This window comes from Palaemon carinicauda, chromosome 22 (genome assembly GCF_036898095.1).
Source record: "Palaemon carinicauda isolate YSFRI2023 chromosome 22, ASM3689809v2, whole genome shotgun sequence".
In the NCBI taxonomy this organism is placed as follows: domain Eukaryota; kingdom Metazoa; phylum Arthropoda; class Malacostraca; order Decapoda; family Palaemonidae; genus Palaemon; species Palaemon carinicauda.
The window spans coordinates 17309713-17327751 of NC_090746.1; the positions used below are offsets into that span (position 1 = coordinate 17309713).

The 18039-nt window shown below is 40.5% G+C and overlaps 1 protein-coding gene across 5 annotated transcripts in view; it reads right to left on the reverse strand.

Moving 5' to 3' along the window:
- Positions 1-5504: 5504 nt before the first annotated feature.
- The window catches only part of Abcd3 (ATP binding cassette subfamily D member Pmp70), a 367264-nt gene continuing 354729 nt past the window's right edge, over positions 5505-18039 (reverse strand). For all 5 annotated transcript variants that reach the window (XM_068346001.1, XM_068346000.1, XM_068346002.1 and 2 more), the window contains exon 16: positions 5505-8804. In XM_068346001.1, coding sequence (XP_068202102.1) covers positions 8727-8804 — 78 coding nt within the window. In that variant the 3' untranslated portion in view covers positions 5505-8726. The remainder of the gene's footprint in view (positions 8805-18039) is intronic.

Below are 18039 nucleotides of genomic sequence, written 5' to 3' on the forward strand. Positions count from 1 at the left end.
CTCGTGATTTTACCACAAGATGCTCGCGATCATTTTCAGAAGTCTTGCTCGTGACCGCAAGCGTCTCACTTGTGAGCGCGTAACTCGCGAGCGTAAGCGCGGTTGGGAGTATCTCAAACATGATCACGAGTGTCTAGCTCTCGATCGCTATAACGAGTTTCGTGCTTGAGTATGTAACTCATGATCGCCATAACGAGTGTCGTGCTTGAGTATGTAACTCACGATCATGAGCGTGATCGTGAGCATTTTCGTGATCACGAGCGTCCCGGCAGCGGTCGCGAGTGTCCTGGTAGTGGTCACGAGCTTTAAGCTCGCGATCGCGTGAGTCTTCGCTCGCGGCCACGAGAGCATGTAACTCGCACCCGCATAAGAGTTGAAGAGACTAGCTTCTTAATCATGGTCACGAGTGTCTTGCTCACAACCATGAAACTTGCTCTCATGAGCGTGAGCACGCGCCTTCAAAGATAAAAGCGACTAGAGACAAACGTGGTCACAAGCGTCGCTCGTGACCGAAGATGTAGCTCACGAACGTGAGAGCGAGCTCGATCGTGAGCGTACGAACGTGAGAGCGAGCTCGATCGTGAGCGTACGAACGTGAGAGCGAGCTCGATCGTGAGCGTACGAACGTGAGAGCGAGCTCGATCGTGAGCGTACGAACGTGAGAGCGAGCTCGATCGTGAGCGTACGAACGTGAGAGCGAGCTCGATCGTGAGCGTACGAACGTGAGAGCGAGCTCGATCGTGAGCGTACGAACGTGAGAGCGAGCTCGATCGTGAGCGTACGAACGTGAGAGCGAGCTCGATCGTGAGCGTACGAACGTGAGAGCGAGCTCGATCGTGAGCGTACGAACGTGAGAGCGAGCTCGATCGTGAGCGTACGAACGTGAGAGTTAGCTCGATCGTGAGCACGAGCGTGAGCACGAACATGAGCTCGATCGTGAGTTCGATTGCGAGCATGAGTACGAATGTGAGCTCGATCGCGAACGTGAGCTTGATCGCAAGCACGAACGTGAGCTCGATTGCGAGCACGGACGTGAGCTCGATCGCGAATACGAGCTCGACACGAACATGAGCTCGATCGCGAGCGTGAGTACAAACGGGAGCTCGATCGCGAGTGTGAGTACGAACGGGAGCTCGATCGCGAGCACGAACGTGAGCTTGATCGTGAGCGTGAGCACGATTGTGCGTTCTCAAAGGTTTAGGAAAGACTAGTATTGCCATCGAGGTCACTATCTCACTCGCGATCATGAGCATGTGACTTATGGGGATGAGCGTGAGCGCTAACTTGAGCGTCTGGTTCACGATCATAAGCGTCTAGCTCGTGATCATGACCATAAACCGCTCAAGATCGAGACCATGAGCGTGGTGAGCTCGCGTCCGTGAGTGTATAACTCATGATCTTGAACGTGAGCGCAAACATGCACAAAAGTTGTGTAAAGACTCCCTCACTTGGAGACGAACCTCTAAGTAGCCCTCTGTTTCCTTACAATGAGTTCTATCTGAAAGGAAGGTTAATATAGTGTTGCTATAGAAAAAAAGCCAGGGCTTAATTCTGAGTTATCCCTGAAGGTATTCCTCTAACGGAAATCCTGCCAGAGTAATCCCTCTAAGGGGAAACCGAACAGGTGTTCTTTGAGAAGAAGGTCGAGATCGTAGCTATCTCTTTGGCAATCGATGATCTTCACAAAAGACGCTCTAATGGGTGTCTAACATCTGATTGTCGCGAACGACATCCAAACGGACCAGGAAAACGAGGTGATGAGTCTCTCCCCTGCGATGAATAGAATAAATTTCTGATCACATCGTTGGAATGTCGCAAACGACATTCTGATCGACCAGGAAGACAAGGTGATGAGTCTTGCCCCTTTGCGATCGTTAAGGAGAAGGAAGATCCATCGATTCGGCGATTGTCAAACAAGCTGTTGGTTGACGAGCGTCCTTGATCTCGCAATCCTCTCCTCAACCTCAACAGGCGGAAGCTGCATACGCACTGAAACATTGCCTGTAGGGGGAGAGAGAAAAATTGTGGGTTGTTGGGAGACGACGCAATGGGCAGAAAGCGAGAAGACTCGTCATCAGCAGAAGTTGAACGAAGGGCGAATGGGAGTAGACCTAGTCGACAGCTAAGAAGTCAGCTGCGCCACAGCCACCAACTTCACACCCGATGTCGTCGTGAAGCGCTGAGGGAAAAAAAGACAATTGAGTATTAAAAGTTCCCCCTCCGAGTGGGAAGAATACACCCAACCGAAAAACGGGAAAGGAAACCCCCAAGAAGTCGTCACCGCATAACTCGCAGAATGAACATCGACATCTAAAACCGCCACATTACCATGTAATGAAGTGTCATGTATAAAGACAAGGCATATCTGTAAAGAAAAGAATGAGTGTAAAGCAATCATGGTAAATGGCTAAGCCTTGAAGGGAGAGAGAGGAAATGTCCGCTCTCTACCAGCCAAGAGTAAAAAGTGACATGGTTCATTGAACTGTGAGTAGATATAGGTGGCTGTGTAGCCGCCAGTCACCCCCCACCTACCCACTGTAGTGGTTAGGTAGGGTTGCCACCTCGCACTTAAAATCTAATGGCTGCCTTCCAACTACTCCTAGAAGTAATATCCAAATAAATAGCAGGAGGTTTGTTAGTATGGAAACAACTACCTGTGTCAATATAAGTGCTTCACTTTAAAAACAAAGTCACAACAAAAACTTATAATTTTCAGGGACACAGGTGTTCAAAATTGTTGTAACAAAACCTCTCTTTACAGGCTTGGATGTAAAGTCAGTTCTCTTCATCCTCCTCTGTTCTGTACTATCATCCCTCCCATCAGTCCAGTGACTCTATCTAAATTTTTCTATAATTTTCTATTCCTTACGGAAGGTCTTAGTCCTGCTACTTCCATGTCTACTGCTGTTCTGACCATCTCTTTGTAATCCCTAATAACCATACATCCAACCAATCTCTATCTCAAGTTCTTATCCCATTTTTTTTTTTATTTTTTTTTTCTTAGCTTTAGAACTCTACAAACTTTTCCACTGCATGTTGTATGGCCATTATAAGCCCTTGGCAAGTCTTTGCTTTACTTTCACTGATGAGACATTTAACAGTATAGTATAGCTACCATTCTCAATTTCATTAATGATGCAGTTTTTCTTGCTACACTCTTCACAGTAAAGTGTGTAACTGAGATAAAAGCTCTACCTCTTGTGAATCTGCCCATCCACCACAACAGGGTTCACAAATCCTTTTTATCTTTCCTTTTCCTTATGTATTTCAGGCATCTAAAATGTAATAGTCCAAGTGAATTTTAAAAATCCTGAGCACCCCTTATAATACCATATTTTATACAGTATACAGTGCAGTGTCACCACCACAGCCCTCCCAGCAACCACATGACCATTTCTTAATTGTACTTTTTCCCTTTGTTTCTTCCAGTCTTCACATGTTTTGCTTTGCTTATGTTTAATTATAGCCCTCTCCTCTGTTTAATTTTTACACCTGAATACTTCATCACATTTGAAATGGGTTCCCCTTTTCTGTACTCCTTTGTAACTTTTTCCCAATGCAGAACTAAATGGACCCCTTTTTTGTACTCCTTTGTAACTTTTTCCCAATGCAGAACTAAATGGACCCCTTTTTTGTACTCCTTTGTAACTTTTTCCCAATGCAGAACTAAGTGGACATTGACATTATATAAAATTATTCCACCTCTGCCACTCCCTTCACTTTAGATTGAGTATTACGGTAGAGTAGCATCACAGACTTCATTAATTTTTCTGGTACCTCCTACCTTCATAGTATTCATTTAATGATTTCTTTTGGTACTCTGTCAAATTCCTTTCCATGAACCACAAATACAGTATGGTGCATAATTTCTTTCTCCTTGAATGGTAATTTTCTTGTAACAGTTCCATCATAATATATAAAGACTGTTTCTATGACTAAACAGACTAAATCAGCTACTGAAGTTTTAACATCTAAATAAAAATCATTATTTTATATAACTTCAAACTGGGAACTCTTGTTAGACCTGCAAATTGGTAACTCCTGTTCATCCCACAAGTACAGTAGTACTGCACTTCGGTTTACGAGCTTAATTCGTGATGTGAGCTAGTTGCAAACTAAAATGCACGAAAAGTAAAACCATTTTCCCCTAAAAAATAAAAGAAATTTACTGTGTGCAAGAAATTTAGGTTTGTTATGGAAATTGATATTTATACACCCTAACATAAAAAATTAATACAAATTATTAATTTCCAAAGAAAAGTAGAAATACTGACTCAGACTTTGCCTTAAAGGAGTCCTGGCTGATGTGAGGGAGACGAGAGAGGAGGTGGTGGTTCTCTACTTGGAGGGAGAATCTCCCTCCACGAGACCTTTATCAAACTGAATAACTTAATTTTCCCCTTTATAGACACACTGTCAAGTTTTGTTTTACACTCTTATGTTCAGTTTTGACAAAGAACCCTTCTTGAAATGACTGCTTTTCCGTTTTCTTTAAAATTGCATGAAAGTGTGACAGTATCGTAGGTAAATAGATTTGCTGCTTGCCAGGCCAAAGTCTTATCTTGGTGATGTGCTTCTATAAACTTAGGTAGGGTTTCCCACTTTATCCACATATCAATAATTTCACTTGAAGGTTGAGGTTTGCTACTCTGTCCCTCCTCCGTTAAAATCTCTTCAGCATTCTTTTGAAGCTGCCCCTTATGCAGCTTCAGTACCATTGCTTTTTTCACATAGTGTTTTCAGTACTTGTATCACCTGCAAACTGCTTCTTATCAATCCAGATAAGTACTGTAGAAACCTTTTAAGATTAAGAAAATGATGATGTTGAGTCATGAATGTCAACAACAGTTTTGCATCATTAAATGCTTTGATATCTTTTGCACTGTTAAGAATTTAATTGTACAATATTGGTAGGTTAGCCGCACGCATACCTTGTTCATTCTTTGCAATGATTTCTTTTTCCACTTCTCCGGTAATGTTATACATCATCTTACTGAGTTTCAAATCATCTTGAAGGCTATAGTTGTGATAGTGTTACCTTTACAACACAGCACAAAATGTCGTTATGATGAACAATAGTGACCACAACTTGACAAAGAACATGTGGTCACAACTGTACAGAAAAGTTTCCAAGATGCTCGCATGAGATGATTCTTCTACTAGTGCTGCTTGAAGAGTGGAAGAGCTAGGCTCTAAGCAAGGGGAGGGGGGGAGTGCAAGCTTATGACAAACAAAATGGGGTAAGAAGTCTGTGAACACTGTGTGTGGCATAGAGTTACATGTACTACTCTCGTTAGTATTTGTCCAAAAAAATGCACATACGGAGGGAATTCTTGGTCACAGTCCGATATAATGCTCATAAACCAATTTGAATTTTTATGCTTGCTTAATGATTTGTTCATATTCAAAGTTACTCGTAAACAGAGAGGTACTACTGTATTTGATGAATAACCCACATGAAATTGACCCTGATTATATATAAATACTAAAAATAAATCGATAAATATTGTGTAATTGTTTAATTTGTAGTCAATACATGTACAGGTATCAAGTTTTGAAAATAAGTCCCTTTACTAAACTCTAACAGCTTTCAGCATGTATAGTTTATACAGTCATTACATTTTATGAGTTGAAAGTTAATTTAATCAGAACTAAAACATTTAATGAAATCAAATACTAGCTTAATGTTCTTGAACAACAGTATTCAATAGTATAGGAATTAGAATCCCATAAAATTGCCAAATAATATCTTTATTAGCATTTTACATAAAAAATTTAAGCCTCTTATCTTCAAGAGAAAATAATTTCCTCTCGCATATGACACTTAACTTCCTTACAGTCTAATGTAATGTTAAATAGAAAATTGGCAAAAACATAGTACAGTACCAAAAATAGACAAATAATTATGTATGTTCTATAGTGAATTATACATCTATCAAAGATTATTACAAAGCTGTAAAATCTTGTAAAACTACTACTTGTCTTCCTAACGTGGCTGTGAAATGTCTATCTAGAAGCTTTCTCTAATATGAAAAGTAAATGTAAAGAATGCAGTCCTTTGGTAGAAATTATATGTACCGTATATTACCGTGTAAAGGACTACCTACGACCCCATGTAAAGGGCGATCCGCAAAATTTCCTTTAGAAAAAGCGTTATCATCATATACTTCATGTAATGGGCGAACGGCAATTTCAAGGTCAGCTTAATGTTCTTGCACTTTTTTAATAAATATTTTATCACGCATATTATGATCTTTATTTATAATATCTTTACTAAAAGCTCTTGTTATCATATGTATGTGCGTTCGTTTGTTCGTCATGATTGGCTTTGTAACGTAAAAAAAAAAAAACTTTCAGGCTGGGTTTTTTAAGGAAAAACGTGACTTACAATTGCTCTTTCATTTATTTTGAATTTCTAATAAAGTTAAGTAAATCAACATTAATACCTGCTAAGATAGCTGTTGCTGCAGAAGCTAACCTATACACAATTGCGTAAATGCATTCCCTTGTTCGTTATGATCAGTGATAGAACATGAACAGAGCAATAATTTCGTTTTTATGTGGGGTGTTTAGCAAAAGCATGGTATAAAATCATCTTAACTTATTTTGGATTTCTTTAAGAATACAGCTAAATCATTTCAACCAATTTAAATAGAACGGAGGACAATGACAGTGCTAGTAGTGCAAACAAAAGCAATGTTTATGATCCCCATGACGATGCTGTCCTGATGAATTTTTTGAAACTTTTTAATATTTCAAATGGCAGTGTTTATTTTGATGGTTTTTAATTGCAGGTTAATTAAATATTTTTTTTTTCCTTTTTAAACAAGTTTACATCATTGTTTTCCTGTGTACCATAGTGTAGGTACAAGTAACTTGCAAATGTTGAGGTTTCTGATAACCACCACTACCGCCATCTCTTGACAAATAATGAAAACATTCCTAGTAGTCCAAAACAAGTTTTTGGTGACGAAAGTATTATAGTGAGCCTATTATGTGCGGGTAAGTCCATCCTTTCTAACTACTTCGTAAGTAGAAAAATTAATTACTGGAAAACTTTTCCAAATTTACTAACCTATTAATGAACCATATGTAATTAGAATACCCTAACAACAACACAACAGAGGTTGATAAAATAAAAATTTTATAATTCTAAAATTATCTCTTGTGTAATGGGCAAACCCTGGCTTTTTTTCATCCAAAACTGGTCTTAAAATTTATCCCTTTATACAGTAATATACAGTACTTATCTAAAGAATGGAGTAATAGCTCCAACAACCAATAATACTAATAGCAATACTTTATCTGAAGACCTAGATGAGATCAACAAATACTTTTCCTGAATACATTTATGCAATTAAGCAAATTACAAGAACTAGAACCTAATAGCTTTCTAAATTATAACTTGTGCAATACAGTACATAATAATATAAAACCATTAAGAATCTCCATGAAAACACATGTACAAAAAACAAAAAGATATTTTCCATATAACTGGTTTTATGGAGTATGGTGCTTTAAACTCTTTAATAGAAATTGTTAAAAGTTTGTTTCATGTGCTATAAATCTGAAAATATGACAAAAAGTATTTCTGTATGTAGTTCATGCACCAGCATCCTTTAAGTAAATGTGATTTAATTTATGAAAGCACAAGAAAGAACAGAAAAGCATGACAAGAAAACTATTCCAAGATAGAGATTTTCCTCAGTTTCTACAAACTGCTACAATCTTAATTTAAAGCTGCTGAGCATCTGAATACTTGGAAGAAAAGAGAAAGCATTTTGTGTTAAATCATCTAATTATAAAACTAATAATCAAACACTTTCCTCTGTGTGATGAGGTCACACTTTGGTTTCTATAGCTATAGAAAGCTCATATCATTAACATAAAAGATGAGCAACATCTGATTTATATGATAAAATATTTTCCATACTAGCCGAACAGGCACAAAATTCCTTACAATAACATGTAGTTCCATATTCCTTTGCAGCTGTCATGAAAAGTGATAAAAAATATACTGGTAAATGGACTAATGAAGCAGAGTAAAAAAAATTATGAGCAGCAGAGTAGAGTAATACTGTACTGTTTATCCAAACACTAAAATTATAATATTGCAACATGCAAGATATAAACCCAATATAAATATACTGTATATTTACCCATTTACCACAAACATACAATTTCCTATAATGTAAGGTACAATTCTTGTTGGATAACAAGAAAGGTTGCTTTTTTTTATTTAAGCAACATATTTTAACTGTTGAAAACTTTACGAAGTCCAATCACGTCACAAATAACAGCATGATTTTTTACATGTGTCAAATGTGAGAAAAAAAAAATATTTTCACACTACTGTATAAATAAAAAGGCTACAGTGATACATCAAATTGCCTGGACTTTCTTAAAATCCTAGCATGGTTACAAAGTTAACAATTTCCATGTTTATTTTTCATACATTAATCAACAACAAAAATTTAAATAAATAATTCGACACAAAACTCATATTTACAAATTTTCAAGATGAAACCATTTAAAGTATATCACAGCTTTAGAAAACAACACAATCTTTTTACTACAAGGTTGTTCTATTACAATAAGTAGGTCGGTAGAAATACTTTTATAACCTAAAGCCAACAACTAACAACAACCACATTCATTTTCATAATAAAAATAATGTACCTGCATAAACAATTTGTCGGGACAGTCCACTATTACCCCTAATGCCTTCAAGATCCAAACTCCAGAGTATCTGCTTGAATGGGCTTGAATTCAAATGATCCTCTTCCATCCATCTGAAGGTAGTACTGTGGAAGTTGACAAATGGGTTAAATGTTCCAGTTGCAAATGTTTTCTATCATGTAAAAATATTTCTATAATCACTCCCACTCTTATTAAATAAGGTTCTAAATATTGGGGGGGAAAGCAGTCGGAAAAGTTTTAATTTAAAAATCAAAACCGCTTAGTAAAAGAAAGGTACAGTAATCCACCAAATTTATTAAAGTACTTTAAAATTTGAATCATAAAATCACAAAATGATGACCTTATTAACAATACATCAATACAATAAACTGGAAATTACTTACATTTTAAGGTTACCTGCTTTTAATGGTATTTTTAAAGAAGTTTCTTTTTCTGTTAAGTTCATAGAAATAAATTTAATTCTAATGCTAAATCTATTATTTCAATACTTAAAGTTCACCTAATTACCCCCATCCCCTATGATTAGTGATGTTGTGAGGTTTTTGAATACAAGTTGACTTTGAACTATCAATACAATCAATAAATAGTAAATGAAAACTAATAGGTAAAACATGAAGAGAAAAAGAAAACTAGCCTAGATTAGAAACAAGACAGGTTAGGCTCAGAACACTGCAACTGCAAGTCTGTATGTTAGCACTGCATGAACGAAACAAACTTTTCCATACACACTGAAAGTTGACATTTAAGCCCACCAATGTCATTATGAAGATCAGACTGTTCACTACCTATTTGAACACTAATTTTTACATCTCTACCTAAATCCACAAGCCTTTCTGACAGAAAATCCAGTGAAGGAACCCATGCTATCGTCATATCCAAAAATAGAATCTTCTGAATTGGAGTCGGGAAGAATTTCTTCGGGTTGACAAGGATTTCCCCACACTGTAGTATATATTGGGCAACCACATCTGAGAAGTGAATATCTTCCAGTGACAAGTCCAAAATTAACCAATTGTACAGCAACAACATCATATCTTACACCAAGAAAACCTAGCACCTTGGAGATTGAGAGAGTCAGCCTTATGCATACTTGAAAGTATTTGAATGCATAAACTTTGGTTTTTTCCACAAACTGAAAATAGGCCCCTGTGACCGGTGAACTAGTTCAAAACTGATGCATCCAGAACTGGCCTCCAACCACCTGACACTATTGGCCTCAGAAACAGGTACTTATAGAAACCTGGGGAAGACTCCAAGACCTCTTCTATCTTTTGCTTCTCCAGAAACCATGAAATCTCAAAGTTGAAAACTTGGGATTTGACAGGATTGTTGACGTAATTTTGAAATGGAAGGGGTATCCGCAGACATGGGGGATCTGGATGAAGACTTCCTATGACTAATAATAATAATAATTAAATAAAAAAAAAAACCCAAGCTACAATTCCCCCCCTCCCCCATGGTTTCTTGGTCGTGACAATCATTGATTCCTTCTGTAAAAATCACAAGCCTTCCCAGGATTTCTATTTGTCCTGTTTGCTCAAAACCCAAGGGATCTATTATTGTTTCTAACATTATCACTATTACTGAAAGGGGAAGACATTTGCAAGGGAGTTGTAGTAACGGAGATAAATAACAGATACTGTACAGTTAATCGTCGACTTACAACATATGCGACTTAAAACAATTCAACTTTACGACCATTTTTTCAGGGTGATGACGTCACAAGTCTACCGGAAATAGTATGCTAATAGGACAAATATTTCCTTGGAAATAATCTACTTTCTTGTACAAAAATAAACTGATTTATCTTGGCAAATTTTTTTATTTTATCGATAATATACAGTATCTATTTTCAGTAAAGAGTACATTAAGAAAAGTTTTAATATCTGTCAAGTTAATATATGTCTGGTGTCATCATATTACCAGCGGAAAACTACCCGGCACTACAGTGATTTCCTTTCAAAAGGCTAACGATTATTATTAGCATCGAGATATAAAGTAACGATACAAAGTTTTCTGTGGGTCTGTATCGGTTGTTATGAGTACTACGTAATGTAAATTTTACTCTACGCTAGTTTTATTTAATCTCTGACAATTGATCTATATTTACCTAAAGAAAGTACACTAGTAGGTCAAATATTTTCTTAGAAATAATATGTTTCCTTTTACATTATGAAAATGAAATACCTTTGCTTGGTAAGTTGGTATGTTATTTAATTTCTTGTAAGAAAAAAGAAAAGGGATTTACATACTTTGCAGGTCATTCTTTGTAGTTTGTCACATGTCTTGTGACATCATCGTCTAGTCGAAGTGCACTGGCAAACAGGAGGATATCCTTTCGCCATGTTACCGAGTGATCTTATTACAGTATTCCCATCATCGAAACACTGAGTAACGATATCAGGTGTTTTAGTGCTCTGCAGTTATGTGAATAATACTTCGTACAGAAATTTTAAGAAAAAAGTCTGATGTCATATTTCTGGCAGAAGGCGGGTGGCAAAAAAAAAAAAAAAAAGTTTGAGATTTTTTCATATGGTAACTAATGCTGATGTAATATTCATTATAAAGATATTTTGAATAAGAAAATTATATAAACAACGGTATGTGTGTATAATCGCAGTACGGTAACGTGACCTTGAGATTAGCTGGTGCCTACTGTAAGTAAAACCAATGTAATTGTCGAGTATTGAAATGCTCCCGAAATTAAAAAATAGCATACAAATCTGCTTTAATAAACCACAATTAAACACAATAATTTCTAGTGATATAAGAAGGCTTAATAATGAACTAGCCGTAAGCAGTCGCCCGCACATGCACAGAAAGAGAGAGAACATATTTGTATGATTAATAATAATCTATAAACGATTTATAGTAAAACTATGATATCCTACAAACATACTGGTGCTTATGTAATATTCATCATAAATATATTTCAAATAAATTAAGAAATTATATAAACAATACGCCATTCGTATGTGCGCATTATCTCGATACGGTAGCGAGACCTTCAGATCAACAGCATAGCTAATCACAACCAAAGGTAAACAAAAAAGTTGGTAATTGTTGATTGCTAAATTGTTTCCGAAGTTGAAAAATAGAATACAATGTTTTTTTGGGCTCAGGCCATGTCGTCCTGATGGAAGTTCCTTCATTAGTAGCTTCCTAGGTTATATTTGACTACAGTGATATATCCCAGAGAATTTACCAAAGGTATCCAGAATTCTAACTCCTGGAGTGAATACCCCTTAAAATTGGATATCGCGAAATCAGAGGACGTATTCTTGACACGTCTCATAGCTATCTACACCCCTAATAGTGTTTCCGCTTCGAGGGGGAAAAAGTGGCAAGAATATAGGAGAGTCGTTAAAGAGACAATGCTCTCAACACTCCTACTGTACTGTAAATAGTGCGCGGAATCGCCACCGCGAGGCGCCACCAAGCCATTCTTTCTCTAGTAGCTTCGTTGACCGGTGTTATCTCTCGCTATTTTGGAGTTATTTGTTGCTATGATGTCTTCACCAGCCTCATCAGCTTCTGGAAAGTTAAGTAATATCTTGAATTGTGTAAATGTAAGCTCTTGCCAGTTTTACTCTTCGATTGAGATCGTAATTAACGTAACGAGCTGTTGCCAGCCGGATGGTGTCATGAACACGGTCATTCTTCCTGTACATCTAGTTAGCCAGAACGACTTTCCCGGCATTATTTGCTTTAATAACCTTAGCTATTTAGTATTTTAGCTAGGGATTTTTATATTATGTCATTGTTGTCGTGGATTTGGCTATTTATGTTCGAGCCTCACGAGTGCTAGGCTTCCTAGCCTAGGCACCTACACACTTCATGCATGATATAACCTTCCTGGTAAAGTTTTATTGAAGCTCAGGCAATATTTTATACAATTAAGATATTACTGCATAAATTTTCCTCTTCCAAGATAGTATACAAGAGAGTTTCGGTTAACGATTCTCTATGCTCCTAGACTTACTAGCCTAGGGGCTTTAGTATACTTTCATACATGTCCCCATTTTGCTCTTGTATTGTCTTCTAAGGTGAGGTTGATGCCTCCTATACCTTCTAAGTCGATACCAATCTCTTGGCGAGAATTAAGAGCAATTCCCCTTCCCTCTGATAAGCCTAGGCTACCCTCAGTTAGCTTTGCTGTGAACTGAGTTCTGGCAAGGTTTATTGGGGTGTTTGTTTCTTTCTCTTAACCACTGAATCGGTTTTTGAGTTAGAACGGGACATCAAAGTAAAGTCTGTGTTAGGCATCTTACTGTCTTGGTGAAATGATTTCCCAAGTCAGGTTAAGTTGTCTATACAGGAGGCTAGGCCTCCCTAGACCATACGTGGAGGTTTTTGTTTTACAATTCCTCCTTCCTCGGTCTAGCAGACAGTCCTGTGCTAGTGATCTTAGACCGAAGAAATGATTTCTTCATTGTCTAAGATACCTGGTACGAGATTTGGCCGCTTTCTCACTTGACTAACCCAACCGGGCGAAATGATTTCCCCTACTTGAGGTTACCTTATGAGATCAGAATCCTTTAAGTTGGGTAATGCCTTCGGGTATTACCTTACTTATAGGATTTTTCCCCCTTCCCCGCTGTCTCTTTTGTGTTGGATGAACCATCACCCTCCCTGGCCGTCTTTCTATATTTGACCCTAAGGGTAATCTATAGAACTGGCCTGAGGTCCCCTGTCTGCTGCTGGCCGGCCCGGCTGCCGGCAGGTACCCTCATAATCTTTAGAGTGTTCTTCAGTCCTCCCTTGGACTGCCTTCCATAGCCCATATGGATGGGATATGGTTGGGTGGAAGCCCGAATATAATTCCCCCTTCCACTTGAACCCTCATTCGGGATGTAGGCTGGCAAGGCTGAGCTCTTGCCTTCCTCCATCCTCTCTCTTTTTCTCTACCTTTCCTTATACTGGGCCGGCGCCGGCAGCTTATAGCTGTCGGCGGCCATGTTGGTTGTCTGTCGGCCGGCAGTTACTCTGCCGCCACTTGCCGGGGGTGTCGCTGAGCGATAACCCAACGACATTAAACATACTATGACCAGTGGCCGGCAACTAAGTTGTCGGCCGGCAGTCGGCCACCCAAAGTATAGATCTGGCCTTCAATAGCCCAGAATAGGCTGGCATATGTCGGCAGGTCTGGCAGCAAACCGCCGCCAGTCAGTGCTGTAGCCCAAAAAAGTTTTTTCCAACCTACAAGGTGCTTCATGGGCAGCCTATTGTGAGACCATCACATATAAGAGAATGATCCTCTCTACCACTTGATGGTTATCAACCATTAATTTACCCCCAATTTTGAACCTGGGACATTGTGTTAAGAAGACACTTTATATCAAAGGATATTATCTTCCCATACAAAATTCATTAAGAATTTATTGTTCACTATTGGAGGAGGTCATAGCAATGGGCTGGATAGGAAACACAAGTAGGTGTCTTTCCTATCTTCTAGCTTACTCTATCCAAGCTAATATTTAAACAAAAAAAAATTTGTATGCTGAAATCTGAGAATTTCACCGAATACTTATATGCTTTTTTTCTTTACAGGAGGAGCATCCCGAGTGCGGGAACAGTTTTTGCAGGGTCCGTAGCAAGAACTAATACAGCCATGACGTGTGCAGGGCCCATGGTCGCTGCGCAGTCACCCAGGGGGCTCTCAAATACTGGGACCCACAGGTATGTACCATTTGTGACAAACTGGTAAAAGAGGCTTTTGAGGATCTAAAGTCTACTGAGTCAAGGGATGCAGCAAGGGACACGCTGCGAAAATGGGTCTGTGGTTTTCAGAAGAACACCTCTGGCCCATACCTTCCAAATGAGAGGATGAGGGACTGTCTTTTCCCTAGGGCATCTGCGGATGCAATTGTTCCCCAGGCTCAACCTGAGATTCCCCTAGTACTGTTGTTTCGGACGCCTTGAAGGGCATCCATTTAGATGACAACTTGTCGGTTGTCTCAGAGGAGACTGAGAACAATCTCCTGGAAGAACTGGAGCAGGAGGATGACGTACCTCCTGAGGCTGAAGTCGATAAGACCGAAACGATTTCGGTATCTTCAGCCACGGTGACTGAACCGGTGCCTTCGACTTCATCTACTGCACCCCAGCTAGATTCCATCACGAGTACGTTGCACTCGCTGCTGTCTATGGTGCAGGATATTCAGAAGAAATCGTCCGAGAAAGAAGCTTCTCTAAGGACGGAAATGCATCAGCTGGTTGCAACACGTTTAGCCCCGAAGAAGCTAAACGTCAAGGATCTCCCCGCTTTCTCTGACGTTAACCCTTGGAGATATGCAGGGCATGTGCCAATGTCGGGGGGGGGGGATCTTCCTCTCGGAGAAACTGGGCACTGTCCCAGTAGAGGAAATTGAGTTTTGGCCCAGCAAAGGGGCCTACCCGGACTGCTATGTCCGTCTAAGGACGGAACCTGCATCCAAGGAGGAAACAGAGCCGAAGGAGACGATTGTCCTCGAACTCTCTAAGGCTCAGGCCTTATATACAACCACCTTGAAAGAGAGGGCCTTTACTAGTTCCAAGGTGCTGGCTCTCAGCAAAAAGCACCCGTCCTTTATTGCTGACCCCAAACGTGCCTTCCCCTTTATGGACAAAGGGTTTAAGGCAGCCTTAAAGGCAGTTGAAGCAGGGAAACCTTGCCCTACACTAGAGGAGTGTAGATCCTTTTCCCTTGCTTTTCCATCAGATGATAAAGACTGGAAGGATGTTCATAACACCTTCACAGTTGGGAAGCTGGAGGCAGATATTGTTGGACGACAGTTCGGCGAAAACCTCCCGAAGCTGTCAGTCTCTCCTGCGCAGGGAACAAGAGACTAAAGAACGTTTTGCTGCTTCCATGTCTCTGCAGACTGGCTTAGAAACTATGGCAAGCATCCCGGACACCCCAGATATGTACATGGTCTTCGCCAAATCTCATTTGGCGACAGTCACCAAGGACTTGTACAACTTTATCAAAGCCCGAAGGACTTATAGAGAGTTCGTGTTTGCCTCGGCTGCGGTGAGACTCGAACCAAGGAAGCTCATAGCCTCCAATATCTGGGGAAAAGACCTCTTCCCAAGCGAAGTGGTCAAAGAGGTCGTGGACAAAGCTGCTACGGAGAACAGGAATCTCCTCTCCAAGTGGGGCTTGTCCTCAAAAAGAAAATCTTCCGCTGACGAGGGTCCCCAGCCGAAGAATAAATCAAAACGACCAAGAGTGCCCTCTCGGCCTAGAAAACAGCAACAGCTTCCCGTGGCCACGGTGCCCCAGACGGTGGCACATCCAACCACCACCTTCTAACTGGTGCCCCAAACGCTGGCGACCCAATCGTCGGTGTTCACCTCAGTCTTTGAAACCCAATCGACGACTTTTAGGCCAAAGTCTCGAGGGTCCTCTAGACGCCCCTTCAGAGGTAGGGGTAACAAAGGTGGACGTGGTCAAGGAGGCAAGTCCTCCAACCAGCACTCCAATCCACCAAACTTTCCTCAATTCTTCCAGCACTCAACCCCCATTCTGGAAGAATATGTTCAGGAACTCCTCAACAAAAGAGTTATACGGAAGGCAAAGTCCATCAGATTCCAAGGAAGGCTATTTTGTGTTCCGAAGAAGGATTCGGAAAAGCTCAGAGTCATTCTGGATTTACCACCACTCAAATTCATAGTGAACCACAAATTCAGAATGCTGACGCTTCAACACATAAGGACCGGGCATACAGAGTCTCCATAGACATGACGGATGCGTACTGGCATGATCCAATCAACCGTCAACTTTCCCCCTACCTAGGGTTCAAACTACAGAAAAGAAAGTACGTTTTCAGAGCCATGCCCTTCGGTCTAAACATAGCCCCAAGGGTATTCACCAAGCTTGCGAATGCAGTCATTCCTCAACTACGCCTAAAGGGGATCCAGGTAGTAGCCTACCTGGACGACTGGCTGGTGTGGGCAGCATCCGAGGAAGAGTGCAGGCAAGCCTCCAAGCAAGTGATCCAGTTCCTGGAACACTTAAGATTCAAGATCAACTTGGAAAAGTCTCGTCTATCTCCAGCTCAAAAGTTCCGGTGGCTCGGCGTCCACTGGGATTTACAGTTACACTGCCTTTCCATTCCATCAAAGAAGAGGAAAGAGATAGCAGGATCTGTCAAGATACTTCTTTAATCCGACAGGATATCAAGAAGGCAACAGGAGAGAGTGTTGGGGTCCCTCCAGTTTGCCTCAGTGACAGATCCAATATTGAAAGCTCAATTAAAAGATGCATCAGGAGTTTGGAGAAACTACGCATCAAACGCTCGAAGAGATCTACAAAGACCGATTCCAAATCGTCTGCGATCACTACTCAAACCATGGTCGGAAACCAAGAACCTGAAGAGCAAGGCACCTCTGAAACCACCTCCACCGGCAGTCACTGTTCACACGGACGCCTCAAAAGAGGGGTGGGGAGGTCACTCTCATTATCGGAGAGTCCAGGGAACCTGGTCTCCCCTCTTCAAGACCTTCCACATCAATTTTCTGGAAGCCATGGCGGTTCTTCTCTCTCTGAAGAAACTGGAACTTCGCTGCTCAATCCACATCCGTCTGGTTCTAGACAGCGAAGTTGTAATGAGATGCCTAAATCGATAAGGCTCGAGATCGCCTCACATGAATCAAGTGATACTGGCCATCCTCCGTCTAGCGAAGAAGAAGAGATGGCACTTGTCAGCAGTCCACCTTCAAGGGTTCCGCAATGTGACAGCAGACGCTCTATCCAGGGTCAACCCGATAGTCAGAATGGTCCCTAGATGCAAAATCATTCTCCTTCATATTACGCAAAGTTCCAGGACTGCAGATAGATCTCTTCGCAACGAGCGACAACAAGAAGCTACCCCAGTATGTAGCCCCGTACGAGGATCCTCTAGCGGAAGCGACAAACGCACTGTCCATAGATTGGAACAGGTGGTCCAAGATCTACCTGTTCCCTCCAACCAACCTTCTGCTGAAAGTCCTCGACAAACTGAGATCCTTTCGAGGGATAGCAGCAATAGTGGCCCACATGTGGCCCAACAGTGTTTGGTTCCCTTTGATAACGAAACTACGCCTGAAGCTGATCCCGTTGCCGGACCCAGTTCTGACTCAGCAAGTACAGGAAACGATCAGGTCACAGCCGAAATGATAAAGAATGGAGGTGAGAACGTCGAGATATTCTACCACAGGCTCTGCAAAAAAAATCTGGATCGAAAACAAATGGCCAGACGATTGGGGAGAGTCAGTCTTTGTCCCCACCCCTAAGAAAGGTGTGACACCCTCAAATGCAGCAATAATAGGACAATCTCCCTCATTAGTCACAGTAGCAAAATTCTTTTGAAAATCATG